The sequence below is a fragment of the Vombatus ursinus genome, unplaced genomic scaffold (assembly GCF_900497805.2).
Source record: "Vombatus ursinus unplaced genomic scaffold, bare-nosed wombat genome assembly UNPS02014923.1, whole genome shotgun sequence".
NCBI classification, from domain to species: domain Eukaryota; kingdom Metazoa; phylum Chordata; class Mammalia; order Diprotodontia; family Vombatidae; genus Vombatus; species Vombatus ursinus.
The window spans coordinates 1,034,389-1,053,344 of NW_020954701.1; the positions used below are offsets into that span (position 1 = coordinate 1,034,389).

The 18,956-nt window shown below is 39.5% G+C and overlaps 1 protein-coding gene and 1 long non-coding RNA gene across 6 annotated transcripts in view; one reads left to right on the plus strand and one right to left on the minus strand.

The window, feature by feature from the left end:
• The window catches only part of RPS6KA2 (ribosomal protein S6 kinase A2), a 540,405-nt gene that overhangs the window by 433,363 nt on the left and 88,086 nt on the right, over nt 1-18,956 (plus strand). For all 3 annotated transcript variants that reach the window (XM_027843552.1, XM_027843551.1, XM_027843550.1), the window contains 2 exons: nt 10,998-11,068; nt 16,481-16,569. In XM_027843552.1, the coding sequence (XP_027699353.1) occupies nt 10,998-11,068; nt 16,481-16,569 (160 nt within the window). The remainder of the gene's footprint in view (nt 1-10,997; nt 11,069-16,480; nt 16,570-18,956) is intronic.
• The window catches only part of LOC114029197, a 198,187-nt gene that overhangs the window by 91,120 nt on the left and 88,111 nt on the right, over nt 1-18,956 (minus strand). The window lies entirely within an intron of this gene.

An 18,956-nucleotide genomic window follows, 5' to 3' on the forward strand; every position in this document is an offset into this window, starting at 1 on the left:
ATAACACTCACTAGCTGTGTGACCCTGGGCAAGTCACTTAACGCCCTTGCCTAGCAAAAACAAAACAAATAAAAAATGGAGGAACCCTGTATTTTAAAAGTACTAAAATAAATAGCAATACATAAACTTTAGGTGTATTCCTTTTTCTTTATCATAGGCATGGAAAATGACATTTGAACACTCATAGAATCGCAAAATTTTAGAATTGGAAAGAACTTTTAAAAATAATCTAGTCCTATCGCCTCACTTTTTAGGTGAGGAAACATACCCAAAGAAGGCTCAATGACATCCCAGAATCACACAGATATCTAGTAAGAAAGCCACAAAGATAACCTGGTTCTCCAGAGCCTGAGTGTAGTGTTCAGATCAATCTCACCAGTTGTCTTCTATCTCTGTAATTTCTGCTACAATTTTTGACCAGAAGGTATCATCTTGCCTTCTGTTAAAATGAGCTAAATGTGCCAGCTTTAGGAAAAACCGGTAACTAGCTCTGGGACTGAGTTGACAATTTGGTTTTTAGGCCCCTGGACGCCTGGGTATTACAAATTCCTCTGAGAAACTATAGTGATAGGAAGTGTCTGACCTTCCAAGATTCTGGAGACAACATATTACAATCAATGGTTCTTTACTTTAAAATTTATCTTTTTTTCCCTCCCTCTCTCTCTTCGTTGTATGATGTTCAGTAGCATTCTGCTGTGATGATATTTGTCTCTGTTACCCTTTCCCGTTAAAGCAAGCCCTAAAATCCTGAAAAGATGACAGAGAAGAAAAAGAAACCAAGCTCTTAAATGATTTCTATAACCGTTTCCTGTGAACTGCAGCGACAAAGTTCTATCACCTATCAATCACAGGATCACTGAATCATAGATTCAGAACCAAAGGGACCTTAGAGGTCACCTACTCCAGCCCCCTCATTTTTAAGATGAGGAACTGAGGCCCAGAGTGGTAAAGTTACTTCCCCGAGGTCATATAAGTAGTAAGTGGAATGGACCAAATAAGTTAAAATAAATAGAATTTAGTTTGAAGGAGAAGGAGTTAGGAGGGAGAGAGAAATAGAAAACATTTTACACATCAGCTTTATAAATGAAAAACAGAGATGAGAAAATCTGTTTAATCAATATGACAAGTGAAAATTAAGGCAAATTAAGGCAGAGAAACAGATCAGCATTTCCTGCTGCCTGCGGAACATTTCTACCTGGATGAGCCATTGGCGTCTCAAATTCAGTGTTTACAAAACTGACCTAATTATCTTTCCTCAAAAAACCCATCCTTTTTTTTGAATTCCCCATTTGTTTTAATGCCATTACCATCTTTCTAGTCACTCAGGCTTAAATCATCAGAATAAGATTTAATTCTTACTTCTTTCTCTATCTCCCACCACCAATCCAGTTAATCAAAAGTCACATTGACCGATTATACATTCACCATAATTCTCACATCCGGTCCCCCCTTCCCACTCTTCACTATTCAGATTCTCATTCATTAATCATTTGGATTATTACAGCAGTTGTCTATCTCATCCCCCTTCAGCCTCTTCCCCCTCTAATCCATCCTACACACTGCCAGATTAATCTTTGTTAATTAATTAGTTAATTAATTAATCTTTAAACATTCCTGATTCTAGTACTCCACCACTCCCATGCCTTTACTGGTTCCCTCTTGCTTACCAATAAAGGTCAAACTCCTTAGCCTACAGAAAAAGAATTCCTTACAGAGACGTTCACACAAAATCTCATCTCACAGAAACTACTCATGCCACGGAGTCGTTTTTAAGATAATACCACTTATGACTTTTAAGATAGTGCCACTTATTGAATATTCAGAACCATAGGCACAAACACAGTTATCACTCATTAATGTCTTATAAGGTGATACATAATAAACCCCCAATAACTTAAGGAGGCAGTTAGGTGGCATAGTGGATAGAGCACTGGACTTGGAGACAGGAAAACCCAAATTAAAATCCAGCATTAAGCACTGTGTAACTATGGGCAAATCATTTAGTCTCTCTTAGTCTCAGATGTCCAGTGGGGATAATATTCCCCACACCCCCTCTAAGCTCACCTTAGGAACTCTCTGAGGTTACTTAATTTTACCTACCCCAAATGTTACTGACATCTGAAATGGCATCTGCCTAATTCTTCCTGCCAGTTGTGTCATTCCAGGGGCCTAACCATGGTTCCAGTTTAGCACTGGCTCCCACACCAGTATCAACAATTCTTATACTGGGACTGAATCATTTTCACTAAAGTGACTAGCTATTTCACTGCATTGACTAGTCAGCTGTTTGAAAAGTACCATAGTAGTAACTAGTAAGCCATCCAGACAAAGCCATTCTCCACACCAGGGTTCTCATCACATTAGGGGTATGCAACAAATTCAATTCAACTAACATTGATTAAGCTTCTTTGTGTAAGGCACTGTGCTGGAGATAGAAAACAGTGAAATAAAATAGCACATGTATAAACCATATCAAACTGCCTACTACTTTCAGAAGTGGGGAATGGAGAGAGGAAAGGAGGGAGGGAGAAAAATTTGAAGCTCAAAATCTTGTAAAAATTAATTCTGAACATTTTTCTTAACATGTAATGGGGAGAAAAATAAAATACTATTTAAAGAAAAAAGCCCCTAGTCATTAGACAAAACAAAAACAAAAGCAACAGTGAAACAGTGCCTGCCTTCAAGGAGCTTCTATTCAGCTGAATGTAATTTTAGAAAGGAAAAAAAAGTAATTTGGGCAAGGAGAGAGCGCTGCAACTTGGGAGATCAGTAGGAGGTGATGCTTATGCCAATCCTTGAAGGAAGGTAGGAGTTCTATGAGGCAAAAGTGAAGCAGATATGCATTTCAGGCATGGGGGACCACATATTGTAGGCACAAAGGTAGTAGATGGACTCTGCAGTGGAATTCTTTATGTAGCCCTGTAAGGCTACTAGTCAAGTTTGACTGGAACATAGTATACAGGAAGGGAAGGAATGAGGAATAAAGCTGGAATAGGAAGGTAGAGCTGGACTAGAAAGGGCTTTATCATTTCATCTACAGCATTAAAGAGTGCATGATACCATTGTCATGATACTTTGCCTTGTATACTGCTCAATATTTTCTGAGTGTGCTTTACACAGAGTCATTTGATAAAAAAAAAAAAAAAACCCACCTTGGTGATAAAAAAAGAAAACAAGCCCAGAGAGTTAGACCATTTGTTCAAAGTAGTGCAAGTAGTTAGTAGCCAAGTCATTTACTGGACCCTCTCTCCTGACTGCCAGCTCTGTGCTCCTTCCATAGAAGCTCTTTGTGTGATAGTCCAGTATATGTCAGCCTGATGACCCATGGGCCATTCCAGATATGACTGGTCATCTCTGGCCTATCCTAGATGGCTAGGAAATAACTGTTTATGGTAATGAGGAATAAATGTAGGGACTGGACCTGTGACTTCATCAATGTAGGGAATTCTTGGGTTAGGAAATTCCTTCTACGACAACCCCACCAAAAAGTATATTCTGTATTTTTGTTGACAGAGAGAGGGAAAAGGAAAAGGGGAGAGAGGAGTTGGGGAAGAGAGAAAATAGAGAGTAGGGCAGGTTGTGCAAGAAGACCTGACCCCAGAATCAGGAAGACCCACCTCAGGTCCCATCTCTAATTGCTACTGGCTATATGGCCTAGAACATTGTCCCCAGTCAACTCTCTGTGCCTGTAAACTGCTCAATAACTTCATTGATTGGGAAATTTTATTCACAAAGGAATTCCATACATCAATATAATCACTTATCTGGATATACACACACACAGGACACATGGCAGGGGTGAAGAGGGGAGAGTGAGAGAGAGAGAGAGAGAGAGAGAGAGACAAAGAGACAGAATAAGCAGAGAAAGACACAGACCCACAGATGGATAAAGATAGGGACAGCTATGCTCAGCCTGCCTCTGACACATACTATGTGACCACTTAGTGGCCCAGATAACTATTTAAACTGCCTAAAACATCTTTATTGTTAATTTTTTTAAAACTGTGTTATAGATTTCTAAATAGATGTGGTCAGCTGATATATATTTGGGGTTCTGCTGTCTTATTTTGCATCACTTCGTAGAGATCTTTCAACGCTGCCTTGAATTCTTCATATTAATCTCTCTCTGTAGCACACAAATCCTCCAAAATATTAAGATGTCATGGACTCTAATCCATTCACTTCTTCCTCCATCTTATGCTATCTGTTGCTTCCTGTCACATCTTTTGGCTTTCTATTGGGGTTTTCCAGCAGAGGCATGCTGCCTAAATAACAAGTCTGGTTCTGCAGAAAAGCCACTATCATCTGCCTCCCAGCATTGGCCAGCGTCATGCCTTGTTGTCACCCGAAACATGTCTCAGTGACAGTTTGTGGGATTGTAGTATCATTAGTTTCAAGCTGGAAGGGGCCTTAGAAGTTCTTGGGTCCAGCCCCTTCATTTTACAGATGAGGAAACTAGAAGCCTGGAAAGGCTTAAGCAACTTTTCAGAGGTTACACAGGTAATAAGTAACAGAGACAGGATTTGAAACCATGCCTCTGTTCATTTTATTTGCCAGTTGAAGAGATTCTGATGGAATTCCTTATTGTAATGAGCAGCAGAGAGAAAAGGCCTCTCTTGTCACTATCCAGCTTCCCATTGATAAATCCCCAAACAATCTATTTTGTTGAAAGCACATACTCAGCATGGTTAGAGGATTGTAAAGGCCAGGAAGGTCATGGGGTCATAATAATAATAATACTTGCATTTATATAGCATTTTAAGGTTGCAAAGTGTTATGCATACATTCTCTTATTTGAGCCTTATAACAACCTTGTTAGTTAGATGCTCTTATTATCTCCATTCTACAGATGAAGAAACTAAGGCAGAGATTAGTGACAGGGTCACATAACTATCAATGTTATGTATGTAATTATCTGAGGATAATTCAAACTCATGTCTTTCCGATTCCATTGGCCTCTTTATCTACTATGCCACCACACTGCTTCATTAGAACTGAAAGGGACCCCTAGAAGTAATCTAGTCCAATCCCCTAATTTTAGAGATGAGGAAGAGGAAGGAAAATTTAACCAGACAGATCAAATGATTTGCCCAATGTCTCACCAGTAGTAATTGTAAGAGATAGGATTTGAATGCAGGACCTCTAACTCCAGAACTAGTACTCTTTTCTGTATCATGCTGCCTCCTTAATGTGAATTCTCTTTTCCTCCAGTAATAAAAATAATAACAACCTAGATTGATATAGCACTACATTTTACAAAATTATTGACAACAACCCTATTAAATAATTAATCCAAATATTCATATCCCCACTGTACAGAGGAGTATGGCAAGGTGCACAGAGGTGAAATGATTTGCCTATGGCCAAACAACAAGCCAGTGACAGAGCTGAGATTTACCTCCAGGTCTTCGGGCTGTGTCTGGTACATTCTCCATAGTAGCTTCAGAATCCATTTTGCAGTAAACAATGGTCCATTGGGAGGGAATAGGGGGAGATGTAGTGTGTGAATAATAGCCTTAGCTCATGAAGAGATCAGCTCACAAAACTCATTTGGTTCATGAGGCACCTTCTGTTTGCTTTGCTAAGGAAAGTTAAAAGCCATTAAGTTCATACACCAAGGAGACTGTTTGGTTTCCCATGTAGTAACCGGTTCACTTCACTGAAGATGGAAGCCTGTAAAAAAACTATAGTTGCGTTTCTTCCTTCCCTTCCTTCCTTTCTTTCTTTCCTTTTTTCTTCCTTCCTTCCTTCCTTTCTTTCTTTCCTTCTTTCTTCCTTCCTTCCTTTCTTTCATTCTTTCTTCCTTCCTTCCTTCCTTTCTTTCTTTCCTTCTTCCTTCCTTCCTGCCTTTCTTTCTTCCTTTCTTCCTTCCTTCCTTCCTTTCACAGAATTGTAAAAAGACTGGATTGCTACTCTAAGTGAATCTCCTTGAGAAGAATTGAATTTCCTCTGTTGGGAATTTGTGATTTGAAGAAAACATTTTTTAAAATAGTATTCGTATTTACGTCCTTACGGAATTATTAGTATACTGCTACATCAACCTGGAAATTGCCTTTCACACGGATGTTTTGATTAATTCTTGTGGCCTTTTTCTCTTTCTTTTTTATTTTTCTGTCCCAACCTATTATTTACTTGATATGGGGAACTCCTAGTGTGGAAATGCCCTCCACTCATACTGACTGGCATGTCCTGTTCATTATAGTCTTAGAGAGTTTCCTAGGCATTGAGAGATTAATTTTTTTTTTAATTTCATAGACTCAAAATCCAAGAACTGGAAAGGATCTTAGAAATTATTCAGTCCAATCCCTTCAGGGCAGCTAGGTGGCTCCATAGTGCATAGTGTTCTGGGACTGGAGTCAGAAAGACTCACCTTCCTGGGTTTAAATCTGGCCTCAGGCACTTACTAGCTATGTGAGCCTGGGCAGGTCACTTAACCCTGTCTGCCTCAGTTTTCTCATCTATAAAATGAGCTGGAGAAGGAAATGGCAACCACTTTAGTATCTTTGCCAGGAAAACCCCAAATGGGATCACAAAGACTCAGACATGACTGAAAAATGACTCAGCAGCAACAATATTCTAGTCCCTTCAGATTATAGATGAGGAAAAAGAGATCCAAACTTCCCCAAACTCATACCACTAATTAGTGGCAGAACCAGAACTAGAGTCCGGGTCTCCAGGTCAATGGTATTAGTACCACACAGCCTCCAGAATACATCTTGGCAGCTCTTATTTATAGAATCATCCTAAATTGGTCTTTTTGTGTCCCTTCCTTGCAGAATTTTTTAGGCAGAACCATTTTTACTGACAAAGGGTTACTTTCGCATTATTTAGGCTAGTTTTTCTCAAAGAGTGTCTTATGGTATGACAAGTATTTATACATACAAAGATATCTAAATAAAAGATATGACAGAGCACCGGCCCTGGAATCAGGAGGACCTGAGTTCAAATCAGAATCAGACACAATACTTACTAACTGTGTGACCCTGGGCAAGTCACTTAACCCCATTGCCTAGCCAAAAAAAAAAAAAGATATGTAATCAGTCCCCAATACAAGACAGCTATAGAATAAACAGGTGATTTGCATGACCGTTCTGCTGTATATACATATGCAAAGACATGAATGTCCTACTTTGCATTTCATCCAACATGTAGCACATATGTATCAATGTTTGTCCAAATGAACTGTGAATATATATTATATAACCTTTAAGATTAAGATGGCACCTTTAATTTACTTTAAGGATTTCCATCAGTGACGTAAATTTAAAGTCTGGGCCACCAAGTAAAATTTTTGACTTCTAGCCCCTCACTCCCCAGAAAGACCCACTTCATGAACCATGAAGGGTCCCACCTTTCCTGGGCCCTGAAGACTTTCCCCTATAGGGCTGCTTGACCCATAGTTATATCTAGGATTCAATCTTTTGGTAGTAAAGGAAGTGTCCACTTAGGGATCTCTCTGCTACTGTCCTATTTCTTGCTTTCTAGTCAGAGGCACAATAGAAGACAGCAGCAGCTGTGAAGCCCATTCTGATAACTGGGTAGAGGCTGAATCCATGACCAAAATGGGGTCAGGGCTCCATGTAAACCCACCTAGCAGAACATCAGGGTCTGGCCTTAACGGGTGGTAATTTGTAAAAGATTCTCCAGGAGCTCTTGCTAAGCACATCCGGCTATAGCCTGGGTCTCAAAGGTGAGCTGTCTTTTTTCAGTTTGCATTGGATAACTTGGTCAGTACAGCAATGTGGTCTACCAGAGCCAAAAGGCTTAATATGCATAATGTTCCAGGGATTCATATAAATCAGTTCCTGATTAAATGGAATGATAAAATGCCTTCAAACAATTCCTGAGTGACTCTATTCTTGGCAGTCATAATGAAATGATCTCCTTCTCTGGGTTTGTGAGGGGCTGTTGAGGAAACAGAGATGAAATTTAAGTAGATTGATGACAGCTTGAAAAAAAAATACAAAAAGTATGACCATGATCCTCACTAAGAAGCGCATGTTAAGCAGCAGCATGGACCCAGAGATAGCACCAAGTGCTGTATAAATCGAGCCCACAAGTGTCATTGAGTGCCTATTGTATGGCTAGCACCTTGTTAATGTCCCAGTCTATTGTGGGACTTAGAAGTCTTCAAAGAAAAAAACAGTCTGGCTATAGAATATTAATAGTATAAGTATTTTATTAATAGCAATGTGTTTTATTCAGCACATTTTAACTTAGATAAAGGAAAGCTTATGGTTTAACTTGAGACATCTATTCCACTGTTGGACATTTTGAATTGTTTTGTCATTTTTTTAGTCCTATCTGACTCTCCTTGACCCCATTTAGAGTTTCCTTGGCAGAGATACTGGAGTGGTTTGCCATTTTCTTCTCTAGCTCATTTTTTTTCAATATGCAAATACTTTTTATTTATTTATTTTATTCTGAACTTAATAAAACAAGCATTTCCATAACATAATAAAATAGAAAAAAGAAAAGATAATTACTAATTTACAGATAAGAGACTGAGACAAATAGGGTTTAATGACTTGTCTAGGGTCACATAGCTAGTAAGTGTCAGAGGCCACATTTGGACTCGGGTCTTTTTTGTATCTAGGCTCAGCACTCAATCCACCAGACTGTCTAGATACTCTGTGAATTGTTAGAGACTTTTTTCGTCTTATTTTATCAAGCCAAAACCAGTCTCCCTACGACTTCTACCCATTGTTTCTAGTTCTGCTTTCTAGGTCCAAACCAAAAGTAAAGTTTGATTCGTCTTCCATATGGCCCACCCTTCAAGTAATTGATCAACACCATCTTGCCCCATTCTGGGTCTTTCCTCTCTGGGAAACCTTCCCAATGCTTCAATATGTCCTCATTTGCCTCGGGTTCCAGGCTTTTCACAATCCTGTTTGATCTATTGTAAATGAGCTTTTAGCTTGCTAAAGCCTTTCAAAAGTAGAGGGCCCCATAGATGTAGTCTATCTATGTCAGATCACAGCAGAGAATAAACCTTTCTCATTTGGGGCCTTGTGTCTAAGGTGTTACTCCCCTTCCCTCCCCTTTTTTACTGTGCATCATAACTTTTTTTTTTAGACCATCACAGTTAGCTAATTTTGTACCTCCTTATCCTAATAGATAAAGCATTTTTAAGCACTTACTGTATGCCAAGCGCTGTGCTAAGTACTAGGAATGTAAATATAAGCAAAAAAAAAATGCAAATATAAGCAAAAAGAAAGATAGTTCCTATCCTCAAGGAGTTTCTATTCTAATAGAGGAAGACAACACATAAAAGCAGGGTTGTGATGGTAAAATGTTTAATAACCAGTTCTGGGGAGGAGTGGGAGGGATATACATGTGAGACACACTTTTAAATTTAATCTGCGTTATCAGTGTTTTCTCCATCCCTTTCTTAAATCTAAACAATCAATAGAATAAAAGAAATCAAGTCGTGATTTGTAGCCCAGCAGAGGGAGGAGAAGAGAGAGTGAGATTGGATCTGTGATTGGTATTGGCAAACTCCTTTTACCAAAGTAGGTTTCTCTTGGAGAGTAGCCTCTGGAGCACTGTACTTTAAGTAACTTGTTCAGGGTCACACAGTCTGTGTGTGTCAAAGGCAGGATTTAAATCCAGGTCTCCCTAACTTTGAAGCTATAAATTCATTATGTCCTCCCTCCTCCTCCCCCTCCCTCTCTCCCTCTTCCTCCCCCTCCCTCTCTCCCTCTTCCTCTTCCTCTACATACAGAATCAATACTAGGCAGTGGGGGAGGGAGAAGCACTAGCAGCCGGGTGCAATCAGGAAAGGCCTCATGAAATAGACGGTTGTTGACCTGAGTTTTGGAAGGAAACCACCTGTAGTCCCCTACTTCAGACAGTTGTGGTGAGGTCCAAATGAGACTGTATGCAAAACACTTGGCAAATTTTAAACCCCTGTGTGAATGTCACGCTCTTGTGATCGCCATCCTCATATGCAAAGGACAGCACATTTGATTATTGTGGAGCTGTCTCCAACCACCCAAATAGGCAGAAATCTGAAAATAGCTTTTCAGAAGTGGGGCCTGAATTTCAAGGGGGTGGCAATAAAAATGAGATGGAGAAATATGCCACCACGTTAGCCTAAGCAATCAAGCGTGGTACAAATTTAACGAGATCACATAAACATCTGCTCTGTGACTGCCCTCCCTTGTAACTTAGACTGCCAAAGAACCATGGAGAGAATTATACTTGGCTGCCTTCAATTAGAATCGGGATCTTATCAAGGGCTGGTCTTTTGGGGAGGGAGGAGAGGGAGTAGGATCTGTAGCTTATAAATCAGAACTAGCCAGATGTTAGTACTACTGTGATAAGACCATGTAAATGTTCCACTACTGCCAGCTTACATCTAATTTAAAGCTTTGTGGGCTAAGGGAAATGAGCACTTGAAAGAAATTTATTGTTTGGAAAAAGGCAAGCCTCAAAACTTGCTTTTCATTAAAGATTCCAGCCTAGCAGCTATCCATTTATTATTCTTCACTACCTCGAGTGGTAAGGGCACATCTATTGTGATTTTCTATTTCCATTTCAGGTCTATCACCCTCCAGCATAAAACTCCATCCAACGTATTTGGCACCTCTTATGCCCATGGTATGTTAGGAAGAGTCTTGCATTTACAATCAAAAGATCTGGACTTGAACCCCAGTTCTGCCATTTTTTACTTACTGAAGCAAATTAGTTAACTTCTCTGAGCCTCTGTTTCCCCATGTATAAAATGGGGATAAGGATAATACTTATACTATATACTTTATCGTGCTTTTGTAAAGGTCAAGTGAGAAAATTATTTTATAACTATATAAATATAGCAAATATAGTTGATGTCGTCTGTTTTCTGAAGCACTTGCTTTTGAAGAAGCTGATTTTCTAACCTATTCAAGACTGATTTGTGTTTTCTGCTGCCTGGGTCACCATGTCACTGAGTTTATATAGCTATAGTTTGTGAGTATATGGCCAGGGGATTTATCATTTTATTTGTTATTCTGCAGTTTGAGATGCTGACAGGGTCACTACCGTTCCAAGGAAAGGACAGAAAGGAGACCATGGCCCTCATCCTCAAGTAAGTAATAAAACTCATCATTTGAGCACATTCTCATTATTGGGACTGATTGCTAGGAGCAGGGAGAGTTTCTCAGGAGAATCAGATTACCCAGACAATGCAAAAGGTCATTGATTTAGCAGGGGTTCTTAATATGAGATCTGTGAACTTTTCATTTTTTTTCATAATTGAGTGTAATTTTTTGGTAATGTTATGTATTTTTATGCATTTAAAAATATCTAATTGAGAAAGGGTCCATAGGCTTTACCAGACTACCAAAGAGGTCCATGAAACAAATTGTTAATAACCTCTGCTTTAAAGGAAAGTCATAACTAGGCTTAACTGGAGACAACCAAGGGAGCACTGTGGGGAAAGCAGGACCCACAGGGCAAAGGTGTTAAGGCATCAGGATTCATCACCCAAACCGAGATTGTAGCTGCCATCTCCAAACATGACTAACCTACTAGCTCCCCACCCTGGAACTAGGGGTAACACCACTAAGGCAGAACACGGAAGGAGTGTAATCAGTGATGTCACCCAGGAACTTTGGGCATGACGGACTTGATTGCATTGCAGGAAGTCATAGTTTATTACGATATTGCCACAGCATACTCCCAAAATCCTTTGCACATTCACACTGAACCCTCAAAAGGCAGTGCTCCTGGTTCCATCATGGCAGCTCAGAAACTGAACAAGGCCAGGTATTTTATAGAAGCTCCCCCACCCCACACACCCCTTCTGCTCAGATGGTTGTGGTGTGTTTTCCCAATTCACAAACAGAGAGTTGCCAACTATCTAGGAAGCTGGAAATTCCTAGTTTGGAAGTTTCCAAACATAGAGGATTACAGATATGGATTTCAAAAAAGAGAGGGCTCTGACAGAGGGGAGAGGCTACCAGGAAGAAGGTAGGAGCATGGCTGGGGCAGAGACAGCCTGTGTGGTTAGAGAAATATTAGTCTGGTGCAGTACTTAGTAATACTGTCTGATGTCAAGCTCTACATTTGCTTCTAAGAGTGTAAGTCTTAAGTAGGTGGTTGGGAATAACAATAGATTATTAGCAATGTATTTAGTTGTAGCATATCAACTTAATTTCCATCTATGCATGAACTAAATGTCTGGGTGTAGGTAATCATACTGAAAGATTCTGGTGAACTATCTAACCAAGAATTGATGTTTGCCATCAGAATCCCACAACACTTATTTGCCAGGATTGTTGTGAGGATAAAATGACATATCTGTAAAGACCTTTGCAAACCTTTGGCAAGCCACCCCAGTATCTTTGCTAAGAATGCCCCATGGACATTATGAACCACAGGTTCATGAAGAGTCAGATATGACTAAATGACTGAACCCCAACAATAACACAAATCATAAAATGCTATATAACATAATAATATTTGTTATTATTATAACTGTTATTATCCTAGAGTTGGTCATTACTGTTTTTGAGTCGCTTTAGTCATATCCCTTTCTGTGACCCCATTTTGGGTGTTTTCTTGACTCTTGCCCTTTCCTTCTGCAGCTCAAATAGGCAAATAGGGTTAAGTGACTAGCCCAGGGTCACACAGCTAGTAAGTGTCTGAGGTTGGATTTGAACTCAAGTCCTCCTGACTCCAGGGCCATCTATCTACCTCAACACCTAGAAGGTGAAGGGGGGCCTGTAAGATCAGTTACCCTAACTTTACTGACTTGTTCAGTAGAAACCCCAAGTAAAAGTTAATTATGTTAACAGCAACGGTTCTGAACTGAGTCATTTGTTTTGGCCACCATGTGTGATGAACCACCAAAGCCAAGGGCCAACGTGATTTAGGGGATTCAGGGAAGCAGGAGAAGAACCTTGGCCAAGTGATTGGGAAAGAGGTTTTCTTCTAGTTCCTCTCTGTATCTGACTGGCTGATTGACCTTGGGCTGGTGACTGACCCTCTGCCAGATGGTGATGGTGATTAGCATCGTTTTGCAATTGCTGGAATAGAAAGAAATACAGCCATCCTCCTCCTTGCTCTAGGTAATCCAGAAACTTCTCAATAGCAAAGTGTAAGCAATCAGTAATGATTGGTCAAGACCCCTGAATCCATGCCTGAAATCAAGTTGAATTTTTTCTTTATCCCTCATACCAGCTCTTTCTATACTCCACTGAGTTGGATAGAGATGTTCTGTCCTATCGGTTTCACAACACACACCTTGCTCATCACTGCAAAAACCTGCTCTGCATCTGAAGTTGATTTCATCTGGTGATCCATAAGAAGAGTTGGGGGGGGGGGGGGGGGTGCATAGCTTAAGTTGCTTCTGAGTAACTATGTCTATAGTATTATCCAGGTTCAACACAGGTACAATCCTAGGCTATCTCAGGAATAAACATATATCCTGGGACAGCTTTTTGCCAGCCAGGCACTCTCTAGTCTAGGTTCATATTCCCAGGCTTCTCCACATCTAGCCTAACCTCCACATCAAGGATTATTAGTTTTGTTTGTTTGTTTGTTTGTTTGTTTTTGTGGTTGATTGGGTCCCTATGTCAGTCTGATGAAACCTGCAAACTCCTTCCTAAAGTAAAAAACAGAAATGCATAAAATAAAATACAAATGAAGGAAATCAATTGTAGTGAAATGCAGTTATCAAAAAAAAATTTAAGTTTACAAACACCAAATTAAGAACCCCTGCTCTAAGGCATCGTTGTGCTTTCTACCTAAAGCTCTAGGTGTCCTTAGTAGTACTCCCAATAAATTCAAGGTGATTTCAGGGGCACTAGACAGGTGTCCTCATCTTCAAATATATTCTCATTCAGTTGCCTTAGTACAAAAATAAATTACCAAATTAAATATTCACTCCTTTAAGTGATTGCCCTTTCCTTGTAGTCTTTGAAAATGTAAATAAGCTCAGATTTTGGTCTCGATCTATAGTTTTATCCACTTAGGGAATTCCCCACACCAATGAAAATTCCTTCCAGTGAGGCAGATCAGCTACTAATAGTTTTTAGAGTTCCCTGGAAGCAAATGACTTGCCCATGGTCACACACCTAGAATGTGCCAAGGGTAAGACTTGAACTCGGGTCTTCCTGCCTCCAAATTCAACTCCTTATCCACTACCCTACACTACCTTTCAACAAAAGTATTACACGTACTAACACTTTAACCAGATTGCTTCCTTCCCTCTAAGACAGAGCCAAAGACTCTGATACTGGGTCCTTGGAAGAGTGAGATTGTTGAAAAGGGCATCATGTGAGGGGGTTCCCCAAAACCACTTTGCCTTCTTAACAGTTTTGATAAAGCCAGTCCTGGCCCTAGCATTCACTCTAATACGAGAATACAGCCTCCATTGAGAAACCAAGCATCAAATAAGGCAAAGGACAGATTCCCTCTTAGACAACTTTCCTAGAATATGATGGGGTGATTGTGGAAAACTTAAACTATTTCTACCTGGACTATCCTAATTAATAGCTGTTAGAGGAACCTGTCTATCTTTATAATTAATGTGCCACCTTGTCTAAGAATTATAATCAAATCTAAAGGCATCCATTTGCTGGCTGAGTCTCCTTACCATTTCCCAGTTCATTCATTGGAAGTCCCTGATTACATTTTTCATCCTTTATTTGCAAATTGTTCTTGGCAAAAAATAATAATTATAATAACTTAGTTTAGCTCATTATCCTAATTAATGTCAAGAATTTTCTTACACTTAGACTTGGTTTGAGGGATAAAGAAACCTGAACATGGCCATGTCTCTACCATCTAACCATATTCTCATCTCCCTCATAGTTTCAGGAAATGGAAAAGTCAAAAGAGAAAGGGGTAAGATAGGCACGGGAAAACGAAGGAGAGGAGGGAGGAAGGAGACAGTGCATTCTGGAAAGGCTTCTACAAACGCACAATTAAGAGAATGAAATTACAGCCAGCAGAAGAATCCAAGAACTAGTCTGCTTAGCCACCCTCCACCCCCAGCCCTGCTGACGTTGCATACACTTGCCATTTTGTACAACAGAGAGCTTCCTGAAAAGTGGAACATAAGCTAAAATTTTTGTAAATTAAATCTTATTTTAAATGAAAGAGGGAAGCAATTTAAAGGAACCCTATTGTGAATCCTTTTGGAAAACAAATAATCCTGCTGCCGCCACCTACCAGCATCCCCTCCTAATTTTCTCCATTAAAAAAATCTGAATATTGATATATTTGTACTTTAAAATAGAGCATACCACTCCCTAATTTATTTGGAGCTGTGACTTCTTCAGCTCCTAGAGAGTAGAGATTATTTCTTTCTCTATCTTCCCATCCCCAAAGCCTAGCACAGTGCCTGGAATAATGTAGGCTTTTAAAATGATTTTTGGTGAATTATTTGCTTCTTTATGAGATGAGCCATACTCAAAATTTCATTTAAACAGAAGGAATAGAAATAGTTCTCTCTGAAAGAAAAGCCTAAAAGTGATTCTTTTGATGTAATAGAAAGATTCTGCCCATCTTGCCAAAAATATGAGATGTCTTCTTCTCCTCCTCCTCCTCCTCCCCTCCTCCCTCACCTCTCCCCTTCCTTCTCATCCTCCTCCTTCTCCTTCTTGTTCTTCCTCTCCTTTTTCTTCCCTTTCTTTCTTCTCCTCCTTCTCTATCTGCCTCTCCTCCTCATTTTCCTCTTCTCCACTTCTTCCTCTCCTCCTCTTCTTCCCCTTTTTCCCTTCCCACTTCTTCACCTTCTTTTTCCTCTCCTCCCCTTCCTCTGTCACCTGCTTCTCTAAATGCATTGCTCCATATCTTGAGAACTGGTGTACCAGCAGACTGGTATTCTAGCAATAGAATAAGGAAGTTCAAGTTATCCCTCTAATATGACTCACCTAACTTGGCCAACATGGAAAATTCAACTTTGTGACCTGGTTTCCTTTGACAGCTATGTGACATGGAGCTTACAATGCTAGACTGGGACTTGGGACAACCTGACTTTGAATCCGACCTCAGACATTTACTAGCTGTATGACCTGGATAAAATCACTTAACTCTCTTAGCCTCAGTTTCCTCATCTGTAAAATAGGGATAACAACATCACCTATGCATATAAAGCACATTGCAGACCTTAGAATGCTATAGAAATGTAAGCCATTTTTATTATGGCCTCAAGCTTTAGTTGAAGTTATTATGTAGATGCCAAGGCTGAATTAGGTAATGAACTTCATTCGAAGGGTAAGTGGATATAAAGTATATCTATTCATTTCTGAAGTTAGTGAAATCTCTGTAGCAAATGAGAAGTCCTGTTACCTGCTAGAAATACAGGGTGTCCCCAAAAGTCTTAGTGCAGTTTTGAGACAGGTGTGCTCTTGACTGACACAGAGGGGCTTCTGTATCCCTGGGCTTCAGATACCAGCACTGACTGCTCGGTATTTCAATCTTCAGAAGGGTCTTCCTTCCTCCGTTTTACACATTTACACATACGACAAAACACTCTTATATTTTTCAGAGCCAAGCTCGGGATGCCTCAGTTCCTAAGCATTGAAGCCCAGAGTTTGCTGCGAGCACTCTTCAAAAGGAACCCTTCCAACAGACTAGGTATGAGTGAACGTGTGTCATTTCTGTGTGTCCCCGTGCAATTCTGACTGATAATGTAGACGTGACTATTTGTTCTTCCCTCTCCCTGAACGTTATCTAGGGCCATTCCTACTGAGATTGAGAACTCAGTAGTAACAGAAGAGTTCCCAAGGAAGGGCAGAAAAGCTGATGCATACAGCATTGGTCCCCCAGAGCATAAGCTGCACCCATGATCAGTTTCTCTGAGAACTGCAAGTGGCAAATCTCTGTTACAATCATATAAATAAGCCATTCCTTCATGTGGGAAAAATGCAAAAAGATAAAGTATCTAGTTTCTGGAGAGGCAGCTGGATCTGTTTCCAGGATGCAATGTATTTTGGGGTTTTTTCTGTAAAATCATGGTAAGAATTAAAAAAAAAATCCACACAACTTATTTTCATTACTTTTACAGCAAGTTTCTAACTAATTTCCAATCTCAAAAAGGCATTATGGGTTGTGGTATCATGTGGTTGTTGATAGAGAACTAGCATCAGTCAGGAAGTTATGGGTTCAAGGCTTGACTTTGTTAGATACTAGCTGTGTGATGTTGGGAAAGTGATTCATCTTCTCAGTGCCCTATGGAACTCTCAAAGACCATAAACTATATAGACAGTACAGATTGGTAGACATTCCATAAACCTATATTTCTGATTAAAAAAAAACTATTGTAAAACTGAGAATAGGATTTTTAATTGCAAGTTCCTTTAAATGTGGGTTTTCCCCCGCTTGAAGCAAACCCAGCATTATGAAGAACTTGGTTTACCAAAAAGAAAGAAAAGAAAAGTCAATTATGGGGTGATTTTCTTTTCCCTTATGAATCTCTGCACAAATAATTTGCTAAGGATTCCTTTAAATAGCAAACTTTTCTAACATACTTACAAGATTTTGTGTTGGGTCTGGTGTGATTTCATTGGTAAAAGGAACTCCCAAAGTGAAAACTCCCTCTCCTAATGTAGATCACCAACAAATCCTGCCGAGTCTTCCTTTCCTTTATAAATCATTAATATGCTAAGCAGTTGACCTGAGTGGACAACATCAGAGAGGAATTTTGATGGCATGGCACAGCAGTAGTGGCCCTCGGGGAAAGAGGTCCCAGTAACGAATATAGTATGAGCACGTTGCCCTTAAAGGAGTGCTCCTACCCTCTGCCTTGAGATTCATACGGTCCTTATATTCACTGTGCTTAAATCAGAGAAACTGAGCAAGGTCAGGTGTTTTATGGAAAGCCCCCCACTCCCCTTCTGCTCAGATGGCTGTGCTAATATATAGTTATAGATAACACTACTTATTTATTACCTCCTCAGATATATAACCATTCTCTGACCTTGGCAAGTCATTTATTCTTTCGAGGTTTGTTTCCTCATCTTTAAAATACTGATTTCTATGGCCCTAGAGGATCACTGAGAATCCTTCTTCCTCTAAGTTCTATTTTTCTATATATTTCTAAATGCTGTAAAATAAAATTGAGCCTCTTCAGTGATCCTCTTCAAAATTCATTTTTTCTGCTTAAAAAGGGCAGAAAACAAGAGAAACTTAGGATGTAAAGATTATCAGACCCCCAAGTTCCATCTGTGTTTCACAACTTCAATATACTTTAAGTGATAAATGGATCCAATCCTACCCAGGGCCTGAGAATGTCACTTAAATTTATTTCTACATGTAGAAATTCATATGTCAGTAGCAACTTGCATCATGAGATGGGTCACCACAGTCACATAAGGCACTAATGAATAGAAAGACTACCTATAATCATTGCAACACACCTAGTATTTGCAAGACCAGAAAGTGCTAATATTTAATATTAATACTTTTCATTTGTGTAGCACTTTGTACTTTTCAAAGGACTTTCATATTTGATCCTCATGGCATTCCTGTGAAGGTTTTGTTCATTATTTTCTATTTTCGCATTGGATTTTTCAGGGATGTCAGGATTTAGGCTGTTACCCTACATATTTAAGGATTAACTTTCATTTCCCTTCATTCCTAAAATAACTGGATTTTAAAGAGGAGAAAAAGAATTTAATTGTCTATGTGTGGGATATCCTGACTTCAATTCTTACACGTTTTCCTTTTGTCAAGATACAATGATGGCCAAGCTTCCCAAATTGTGAATTATCTATTCATAGAATGAGAAGCATCATATTGGTCATTCCATGCAGCTTTGGGGAAGCTCAAATTTTTATTTTTCTACTATTTTGCTTTGGAAAAAATAGCCACAAAACCTAGACTCTTGTAAACACTAAAATTTAGCACTTCAAGTACTTGGTTCTTCTAAAAACTGGGGCCTTCTCTTTCCTTCAAAGTCCATAAGAAAACATTGCATCCTTTCAGGTAGCGATCATCTAAGTCTTCTTTTCTTTTCCCATGTA